Source organism: Convolutriloba macropyga, chromosome 8 (assembly GCF_964194025.1).
Source record: "Convolutriloba macropyga chromosome 8, txConMacr16.3, whole genome shotgun sequence".
Taxonomy (NCBI): Eukaryota; Metazoa; Xenacoelomorpha; order Acoela; family Convolutidae; genus Convolutriloba; species Convolutriloba macropyga.
The window spans coordinates 39,588,070-39,599,363 of NC_134475.1; the positions used below are offsets into that span (position 1 = coordinate 39,588,070).

Consider the following 11,294-nt stretch of genomic DNA (forward strand, 5'->3'; position numbering starts at 1 on the left):
TGGATTTATCGACAACTTTCTGAATAGACTATCTTTTAAAACAAATTTTGTACATTCTGCATCTCTAAGACCCATCTTAACCCCTTCCTTATTTTGTCTTTGAAATTACATTTTTGGGTGGATGTGTGAAGGGAGATTATCTACACTATCGAGTTGAGGCCGAGGAAGGTCGTCAAAACCGGTTGAATCCAAACTTTACAGCCCACCCTCAGCCCCCCCCCCCCCCTCCTCCTTGCCGCCTTTCAGGTCATCGAAACATACGATTCTTGGAGCGGTTTGTTTGTTGAATCGTTATCGCGTTTTGACCCTGAAATACAACCTAAGAGCTAAAGATCTGGTCCAGTTTGAAGCAAATCACGATATAATCAACAATTCATCCCCCCTACTCAATTTTCTTAGAATATCATTGAAAAAGTGCCAGTTTCTATGTCTCCCGTCAAAAGTTACTCACAGGAACAAACCACTAGCAGTTCATTAAAAAACGTTATGTCAGACACCTCAACTGGTTTAACACAGCAGATAAGTGAACTGACAATAAACGACGACATATCTCGTTTCCTGATTCCAGTTGGAACTATCCTTTTTTATCCCGACAGAAAAGATAACCTATATAAAGTCTCCGTCTTGGAGCACGACTTGGTCAGGTCCAAGGTGAGGTACTTGCAGTGGGGTCGAAACTACGATGAATGGGTGTGCTCGAAATCAATTTGGGCGTATTCACAATTCACTCAACAGTGAAAAAGATACCGAAAGATCTTTCGGACCGCATAGACGAGTTGGTTCACTCTGCAACACTGGGAAGTGGCTCATCAGGCCCCAGTGACAATCCAAGTGATTAACCAGATTTGAAAACTATTTGTAGTAAAAATATTCCAACGATCCGCTATATCCCCGTGAAGTTTCGTATGCCATGGTCCGGGGTTATTACGTCAATCATAGAAGATTGCATCTCGAATCCTGAATGTATTGATAACTGGAAGAAGTTTTTCGCAGTTAGCAAATGTGTTTTGCGTGCTTCAAACGGAGGGGGTAAAAAACATAAGCAGCAGCAGAAAAACTCAATGATAAATAGATTTGAGCGCTGGAGATCGGGTGAGTATACTGCCCTTTGGTACGAAGCGGCTTCAATGAAGCAAGCAAAAAATAAAAGCAACAGCACAATGGAAGCGCTTGCCTCCCGAGCGAAAACACTTTGTCTTCAGGGACAGTTTGGTCATGCGGTAAAGATTTTATCATTGGACGGAATAGCACCCGACAACAGAAAAACCCTCATTGAACTCAAAAAACTGCATACAGAGGAAAACGAAATTCTTGAGCCGATGGAAGACTATAGCTGCGAAGCTTATCAATTCGATGAAAGAAGGGTCCTTTTGCAGCTCCAGTCTTTTTCAAATTTCACAGCAGCTGGGCCGTCCAATATGTACCCAGAGCATCTTCTCCACGCAATCAATTGTTCAATTTCTGATCAATCCAAGCGAGCAATGAATTCCTAACCAAACTAGTGAACTTGGCCAGCAGGGGCCAGCTCCCAACCTTCGTGGCTCAAGCTTTTTGTAGTGCTACATTAACAGCATTGAATAAAAAAACCGGAATTAGACCTATTGCTGTGGGTGAAGTTAATCGGCGCCTTGTTCACAAGTGCATTGCAAAAGAACCAGCCATCGAGGCGGTTGAGTTGCTTGGTGCAAAGCAGTTGGGAGTTGCTGTCAGGGGAGGTGTCGAGAGCATAGTGAATGCCACAAAAATAACCTTTGAAAGAATGAAGATAGTAAAAAATGTTGGCATACTCCAAATTGATTTAGAAACGCATTTAATTCAGTGAAGCGCAGTCATCTCCTCGGCTCAACAGAAGTTTTGATGCCTAGTATAATATAAGTTATAATTATAATATAATATAACAATATAAGTGTAATATAGTATAATATAATAATATAAGTTAATCCACTTGGTCCACTTTTGTTTTCATTGGCCATCTGGCCTCTTTTTGACAAAATCGAAAGGAAATTACCGAATCTCTCGCAGCAATGCTGGTTTCTCGATGACGGAATTATTTCAGGAAGCGAGATCGAACTTTGTAAGGCGTTAGAAAGTCTCTCAGAATCAGGAGAATAATTTGGTTTAGAACTCAGGAAGGATAAGTGCGAGTTATGGTCAATCGAACGCATGACGAAAGTTGACAGTTTGATCAAGAGAAACTGTGTAGATGGAGTTAATATTTAGGAGCTGCTATAGGATCTGATGCTTCTGTTTCCTCTTGTTTACTCAAACGCGTTAAAAAATTAGAGGAACTTCTAGACAATATAGCATATGTAGACGATCCTCAATGTGCTCTTGTTATTTTGCGTATTTGCCTTGGTGCTCCCAAAATGGTTTAATCTTTGCGATGCAATTCTCCTTCGGACGAATCAAATAAAATGCTTCGAAAATTTGATTCGGTTCAGCGTGCAACCTTTGACAGTATTCTTGGAGTTTTGTTGTCAGACACCTCTTGGGACCAAGCATGCCTTAGGGTTTTGAGAGACAGTTTGTGAGAACCTCACACAAATTGCTTCGCTGGCTGATAACAGAAGTTTGCAGCCAGCGGGGTTGTCGGTAACCTTCAGTAGGTTATCTCAATCAGTCTGTGTTACAGCAGTTCGGGGGTCTTCAATCATGCTCCTTGCAAGCGACGCGAGATTATTGAGACTTATGAGGGAGCAACTCTTTGAATCTTTGTTGCAGAAGTTAAGAGGCGAGTCGGCCTTGAATAGTGTGTAATTCATGAGCTGGGATAATCTATACTGATAAGTTTTTGACTCACCCAATGAGTGGGGAGCTCAAAATTTAATGATTTATCATACTAGCTGTAACTCAGTGGCGGGTGAAATGTGATTGCCCAGAACAGGAAGTTTTACCTCAAACAATTTTTTCCTCGAAGAAACGAGTGTGATTGCATGGGTGGTTGCATGGGTTGAACTGATATCAATAATCGTTTATGAACCAAGATTTTCTAATTAGATAGAATTTTTTTTTCTAAATTATGGCATACAGTTTTTTTGTGTTAGACAAGTATTTTGGATTGTTTTGTAGCTGTTTCGTAATCAAATTGACGCTTTTCGATGCACTATGAATACAGAGTGTGTTGAATTGCGAGGTTTAACTTTGTTCAGTGAATGTTTTTTTTGGGGAGGGGATTTTAAAATCCCCCTCCAAACCAAAGGAGAAAGGCAGTTCTCCGCAAGGAGCCAATGATAAAAGGGCGGCAAAATTCGTTTGTTTCGAATGCCGTACCTCGACGCCCCCCCCCCCCCCCCCCCCCCCCTCACACACACATACACACACACATAACTTAAATTTCATGAACACCGTGAAACAAATTTTTTACGAATAAAAACACTGCTGCTTTCTCCCATAACATAAATTTAATGATGTTTTTTAATAGTAATCTGAGAACATAGTGCTATGCACAGTATTAGCAAGCCTTCTTGTTTGTGTATAGAGTTGAAGCTGGCATAATTTTTGGTTTCACCTCAATTTCTGTTACTTTAGTTGGTGTTTTAATCTGATAATTTTTCATAGTTTCTTTTGGATAATTAAGGACCAACTAAATTTACTGTATTTTAGGGATTTGTCAACTTCAACGATGTGGCAGTGATGTAGAAAGTGACTACTACCGAGCTCAGTTTTGAAGATTTCAATTGACCAACTTGGATGGAAATAGAACTACTCAAATTGTACATAGTCTTCGTCAACCAATTCATTAATCAATCAATCAATTGTGCACCATCAGTATTTGACAGCAAAAAAACATTGCTCTACAAAATAACAACAAATCCGTCAGCTGACTTTTACCAACATCTCATTGTGAAGAATTGTATTATAATCAACAAATGAATTCCCAAATGTCCAATTTGAATTTTACACTTTTTGAAGTGTGGTAATTTTCAGATCTGTGTCCAAGAACAGAACAAGAGACTAAGCTATGCTCATGTTAACCCGACCAAAATCAGTTTGATGACTAACTAGCATTGTCGATCACGATAGTACTAAAATGAAGTACTCAGGAAACGATATAGTTTTTAATCAGTTACGTTTGTTTTAATATTAATTCGTTAGAAGTTTCCTGAGTATTTTGAAATTAGTTGTTACCAGTTCAGATATATTGATTTGTTTTATCCACGTTATTCCAAAAAGCGAGAAAACTATCTAGATTTTTAGCGTGCACTTGTTAAAAAAAATACTCACTTGCCATTCTGTCAAAATTTTCACGTCACGTCTGTAGTATTCATTAACATATATTTCATGTGCATGCTGTGTTGAGGACAACCCCAGCATTATCTGAGGAACACCCTCGCCATCCTACCTCACTAACTTTACTCTACTGGTGATCGTGTTTAAAATTTAACTTCACACCCTTACCCTTCGAACCCAAAAATCGTACTTAGTTCGTTACTCCTCTACTCAATTTAGTGATGTCTGCAATGATAAAACTTTTTTCGAGAAGAATGATTATACGCAATGCGACGCGAAATAATGTTTCATTGTACTAAAATTTGCGGTTGTATTTTTACCGTCTTACCCCTTCACCTGGTGTATTGCCTTATCAAACCCACTACCCTCGCCCCTCGACTCCTAACTTTCTCCAAAACACCCCCTCATTGCAACACTTTCTCCCAAAAACATGCAGCTGTTTACTAATCTTTCTGAAGAATGTGAACTAACCACTTTAAGTTTTAAATGTAATAGTGTAATTTGAAAAAAAATACCAAAAATTTGTTCAAAATGTCAAAAAAATAATTAATTGAACCATCCTTTGAGTGCGTAGATATAAATTAGAGTTACTGTGCTAGTGTAAAAGATTGATCTTATTAAGTGTTAGTGTTGGTGTTAGTGGTAGTTATTGCTACTACTCAATTGCTAACAACTACAGTGTGTTGTACAGATGAAAAATCGAATTAAAGAGAAGTCAAGTCATATCTTAAGAGTTTTTGTGATAAATTGTTTAATTTTTTTTATATATATAACCAACTAATTAGTTCAGTGTTTGTGCTGTTTGTGACGATGCGGTTTAATTTGTTCTTAATTTGGTTGAATTGATTGTTAATGAGTTTACAGCTAGAAGAGTTAATATTTTTTAACAAACAGAAAAAATTACTGTTGCTGATTTTTGTCCCATATTTCAATTTCTAGCTGATTCTCATTCCTATCTAAGGTGAGAATTTGAGCATTGTTTGATGAGTAATGACGTCTTTTTCCCTTCATTATTTGGAAACGGTGTTGTGACGAATATTTTTAATTTCTAATTTGGCAGAGCGAGAAAATACAAAATTCTCAGTGACCTCTTCAAACTGTTTTACTTATCCTAATCCGATGCTCACACTTGTTGCTGGGATTGGAGCTTGTTCACTTTCTTTGGAGCTAATTCAATCCAGTTCTTCAAATTTGTTCAAACGGGTTCTCATAATCGTGTCCTTACCATCCACCAATAACCACAAATACTACTACTAGTTACTATGATGACTTATAATACTCAAAATTAATGTCAGTGTGTGTGCTAACGTAACAACAAATAGAAACAATAACAGCAGCAACGTTATAGCTATCAACCGAAGTAAATAATTATTAATAAACAACCACAAAACTAATTGTTTTAACCATCCAATCAAAATTGAATACTACAAGTACTACTACTACCTGGGTTTTAATTGTTTTAATTGATCAAAATTATCCATTTCAGTGTTGAAAAGTGGTGCAGTTTTGGCGATGCTAATATTTTATCAGCTCAAACCTAACTCTTCTTCACTTTTTGCCTTTATTGGATTGATTGCAAAAAAAAAAAATCTGCTGCTGCTTTTCGTGGCTTTCAAACAAACCAAAAGGTGCTACATTTTGAAGCAGTTGATAACTGCAGAATTGCTAGCCTCGCTCATAATCTCTCCACTAGTTCTTTCACCAAATAAGAGTTATTTGAAATTGATGTTCCCTTACCATGAACTGAATTTTAGTTCAGAAAAATTGACTGGACGAAATAATTATTTTTGCATTGATATTTTTGTTTATTAAATTAACTTTATCAATTTTAAGAGATTTAACAGAATCTTTAATTGGAAGCCTTATTTAGCGGTAAAAGATAAGAATTCGTTTTAACAATGTCCAATTCAATTGAGGCTAACATTTCTCGTGTGTTTAACCTTGAAAATTGTGTTTTCTGCCGATGTTAGTGTAAGTGCCGGATGATTTCTGATTGGTGGAGTTTGTAAGCTGTTTGAGTGTGCAGGTGTTACTACTATTGTATGGTGCAACCAGAGAAAGCCCAATCAAGTTGCTTTCCATTGTTGCAGACCATACCAAGAATTGTGATTTCCTTCGAAATACAATTTTCATTTCAAACTGTTTTTTTATCAGTAACTCTCTTATGGCGGCTGGTTACGTGCAAGAGAGCCGACGTTATAAAGAGTCGACTTTAGAAAGCACCGAAACCTAACTTGAATTAAAAAGAGCCGAAAGCAAAAAGTTGCCTTTAATTACCCTAAATTGTTAGTTGATGACCAAGAGAATTACTTTATTGGGTTAATTGGTCTCATGTTCGGTTGTGATAGTTTCATATCAAGTCCCATTAGCCACTGAGGAATGACAATGGCCCGCGATAATTTCAGGATATTTATTAATAGGCGCACAGCGATAGCTGGGGCTATTGTTGGCCGTCTCTTGGTTTTTTACAATTCAAACAATTTGAATTGTACTGCGGCACTGTCTTTTAAGATCTGTTCACACATTTTCATGATTTTTGAAGTCAAATTGGAGTAGTGATTTTGGTCACGCCGAAACAGGAAGTGGAGCGAAAAAACTATTGGTTTTGCGGTGTGAAATTTTTTCACTCTAATTTTAAAGTAGAGTGAGAAAACGGTGTTTGAACAAAAATTCGTTTTCTCGCTAGTGGTTTTTTGTTCACATGCGGCAATTTTACTTTGATGTCTACCGATTTTTTGGATCAGATTTTTATTAAAATGATTTTCCCAGTCCTTTCATAGTTCATTCTAGGCCTAGTTTTTTTGTTGAACCAAATTTCCATTTCTCGCTTGTGATTTTTTATTCACATGCGGCATTTTGACATTTTCTGTTTTTTCCCTATTTTTTGAGCTGTTTTTTTAGAAAAGGTTTTCCCAATTCAATCATAGTCCGTTCTAGGTCTAGTTTTTTGTTTAGTCAATGAAAATTCTTTGAATTGTAGACCAGGACTTGTCCTGCTGTTTTTATTTAGTCAAGATTTTTGTTACGACCATATGACGTCACAATCACTTCAAATCTGCTTTTTGTTCAGTCGTTCATGCAATTTCAGCTGAATTGCGTGTGTGACGTCATTTTTCACTCTTAGTGGAGCGAGTTTTTTGTTCATTCGCGTAATTAAATTTTTGGTGACACGTGACTTACCTCACTCTTAAAAATGACTTCCTCACTCTGAAATCGACTTTTCTTTTCTTTAACTAAAAGAGATAAGGTCAAATGAGTGTATGTCACTCTAATTGAAGGTTATTTAAGAGCAGCTAATAGAGGCAGCTATAAGTTATACAGATTCATAATCAAAATATAACATCTCAGCATTAATGAAAAGTTTCTTCTTTCGTCTTTCTCTCACTATCTTTTTAAGATTGCAGATCTGCAAAGCTATTACGGCTATTTTCTGGCAATCTGCCAGCTATGTTTTATTAATTCGCGTTCAGTTTCTTTACCATAAAACATTAAAATTTCTTTTCAAATACTCGGTTATGATTGGTTGAGAATTTGGTAGTTTTTTCGGCTCTTTCAATCCGCTCTTTTAACTTCGGCTGTATTACTAGTCACCTTGGCGGCTGCTCCGCATAATAATAGATGTTTAGCTTCTTCGCATAAAAGTTGCCCAACATTTTAAATAACCGCATTTAGTTTCTACCACACGAGTCTAGAAAGTTACTTCGTCGCGCTCAGCATTCTACTTAATGACATTATACCCCGTCCTCCAGCTAAACTAAAGCAAAATTGACCCGTCGCTTGTCATTTGAGAGCAATTCAACCTATCGTACTTGGTTATATTTATATTGTAGATCGGTACAGATCTGAATGTGCTCTGGCACAATGTTAAAATCCATCATTAACATAGCTTTCATAAAATGTTCATAACATGATCGAAAACGAGAAGTTTCACCTGGAAGCTCATCCTTTGATAGGTTCTGGAAATTTATCAGCGTATGCTCGAGCTACATGAGCAGCTTAATCGATAAAAATCGGATAAGCTTTTTGCTGACAGCTCAGTTGTCACCAGAATTCAAACAAAGTTTGAACCAATAGTTGAAAATGTTTGCTTATTGCCTATTGGGCGCATATTATATGCAATCTCAGACGCACGTGCCATATTTCAACATTATAATTTACTAGTAATGATGCGTGCTGCCTAAAAGGGAAGGGGCACAAACGGAGATGATACGTCTTTTATAATGCATATTTTGCTTGTCCGGTTGCGCTTTTCTAGAAAACAGATCTATTCGGGGAATAGATCCGAAAGATGAAGGTGTAGACAGTAACGCCTGTATAGCGTAGAGGTTAAGGTTTCCGAGCACCACACGGGATGCGAACACCTCAAATGTCCGATTATTGTACTTTACGCTATATCCCGCTCTGAATTAAATTGCCCCGCTTGTCGTTTGAGAGCTATTTGCAAAAGCACTAATAATTGCAGCGAAATTTGCTGCAATTATTAGAATATTGAGTTTTCATATTTGTTAGAACTGCTAAGTCTCAATAATTTGTGATTAATTGCTCTCAAACAAAATTTGTAGCAAATATATTACTCCTGTTGGTCTTTTTTAATGCGATTTTTCGCTTGGCCGATTTTTCGTCTGACCTATTTGACTTTTCGTCCTTAGAAACGGGATAAACAGTTAGCGCCCAGCTGGCTTTAAGTTTCATTAGAGGTCCTTAGCAGCGTATACTAGTCCTTCAAGTGCTTAATGTGATGAAGCTACCGGGAAGGCCGTAGTTTAAGGTTAAACGTTCCTTTTTAGGTGTTTTTGAGCCCAAAATGTTTGCAATTTTCCGTGTTTTTTTGTCATTTTTCAAAATTTTTGTTGGACCATCCTAATTTGAGGCTGGTTGAAGTTGATAACGGTCTTTTGCAAGACATAGGTAATTTTTATGACCATTTTAAGATTGATATGTTTTGGTAATCCAAACAAAAACACGCTAATTTTAACTAATTTTCAAAATTTTTTTCAGCCTTTTTGAAAATGTTTGTCATCTTTTTAGGTTCAGACCTAAGTGACAAGGAACCTCCTCTAGGGTTTGATAATAGAATACTGCATAGTTTCTAGTGGTATTGGAATGGTTTTCAACATGATAACACTAATTTTACCTTTTTTTACAAACTTGCAAATTTTTTTCAATTTTCCTGACATTTATTGTCACTATTCAATCTTTTCCAGACTTAGGGGCGTGGGGGCCAGAAAAACTCCTTAAAAGTTTGATAATAAGTTACTAAAAAATTTTTCTGGCAATGAAAATTTTCTGGCAGTTTTCAATTTTTTGATATCACAAGTTTAAGCATTTTCCTTTCTAAAACTTGCATTTGAAAATTTTTTGGAATTTTTTGTCAGTTTTTAGGTTTCTCCGGGCTCAAGAGCGAAGGAACCGTCTCTAGGGTTTGATAATAGATTATGCACAATTTCTAGTTTAATCGAATTTCAACATTTTAACATTAAAATTTTTAGCTTTTTTGACAAATCTTGCAACTTTTTACATTTATTTTGACATTTGTCATTAATCAGGATTATCAACCTCAGGGGTCAGAAAACCTCCTTAAGGGTTTGATAATAAGTTACTGAAAAAGTTGTTTTTGGTCGTGGATTATTTTTCAACTTCTTAATATCACAAATTTTAGCACTTTTTAAAGGTTTTTGATATAGGGATATTGGATAGTCTCGCGAGACAATAAATGGTTCTGAAGACTCTAATATCACTAATTTCAGCAAGGTTTTATTAAAATTTGCAACTGTATTAAAAATTTTTAAATATATTTGTTCTTTTATGAGTTAACGATCATTTTTCGCCAACAAAACTTTGCACTCCAGAGACAAAAAATGGTTGAACGCTTTTCACTGCGAAATACGGGAACATTTGAATTTTGCACTTATTTTCTATCTGGTTCAATTATTAACAAGGCTAGATAACTAGAAGTTGCAGATTCGAATCTCATGGAAAATTTTCCTCGCGCTCTCTCTTGTTTGGTTTTCTTTCCTTCTCTTTCTCGTTCACATTTTATTTCTCGCACATTATCTCTTTCTCTCTCTCTCTCTCTCTCTCTCTCTTTCCCAAACACTTTCGTTGATGCCGCACACCAGCTGCTGTCTTCGCATCAGCTGCGTGATATCATCTATTACCTTCACTTCAAGCCCCTTCAATTGAGCTAAAGCTAGCCTCGCTACTGTAGCTAGCTGCTGATGAAGCTAACCGCTCGCCGGTCGTTTGAGAACGATTCGCCCGACGTTAGTCATTTATGTTTAATTGCTCTCAACCGAAGTTTGTAGCAATTATATTAGTTCTTTCGGTCTTCTTTTTTAGGCGATTTTGACTTTTCGTCCTCAAAACGGGATAAACAGGTAGCGCCCAGCAATTTTGTCTATTTTTAGGTTTCTCCAGCCTCAAGAGCCGAGGAACCTCCTCTACTGATCGACAATAGGCTACTGTTTATTTTCTAAATGTAATGAAATGTTTTTTAAGATTTCAACACGATGAATTTCAGCATTTTTTCCAAAAAAACTTGAAAAGTATAAAGGACTTTTTAAAAAAAACGGAGAAAAAATGAAGCTATCAATCGTTGTTGCTACTAACTGTTCATAGATTTTGGAATTTTTTCTTGGTATGTTTTTACAAAATCAAAATTATGAAGGCAGTAGATAAAAGAATGGACCATGGTATAGACAAGAAAACGCAATGTTTTTCCGTAGTTAGCAAAATCATAAAAATTCCGTTTTGTTTTGTTAGCGAACAATATTCCCTGAAAAAAAGGTATTACTTTGACTTCTGATATATCAAGTTTTTAAACAAACAAGGTCCTGAAAACGAGTATATTAGGGTTTTTTGATAAGAAGTATTTCACTTTGTCTTTATACTGTTTAATCGAAAAATACAACAATCATTGGGCTGTAGGATTTTAAAGTAACTATCGACCTAAAAAGAAAAGATTACTTATGGGTTTAAAAATAGATAATTAAAGGAAAAACTCCGGAGAAGCTTTGATTCTCCAGGATTCCTTTCCGACCAATTATTTTTGAAATTTGCCTGTA

The 11,294-nt window shown here is 36.4% G+C and overlaps 1 protein-coding gene across 1 annotated transcript in view; it reads left to right on the plus strand.

The window, feature by feature from the left end:
- LOC142344720 (uncharacterized) overlaps positions 1-6,369 on the plus strand; it is a 69,946-nt gene extending 63,577 nt beyond the window's left edge. Inside the window, exon 6 of the mRNA XM_075396595.1 lies at positions 3,604-6,369. Within this exon, the coding sequence (XP_075252710.1) occupies positions 3,604-3,639 (36 nt within the window). The 3' untranslated portion in view covers positions 3,640-6,369. The remainder of the gene's footprint in view (positions 1-3,603) is intronic.
- The last annotated feature ends 4,925 nt before the right edge of the window (positions 6,370-11,294 follow it).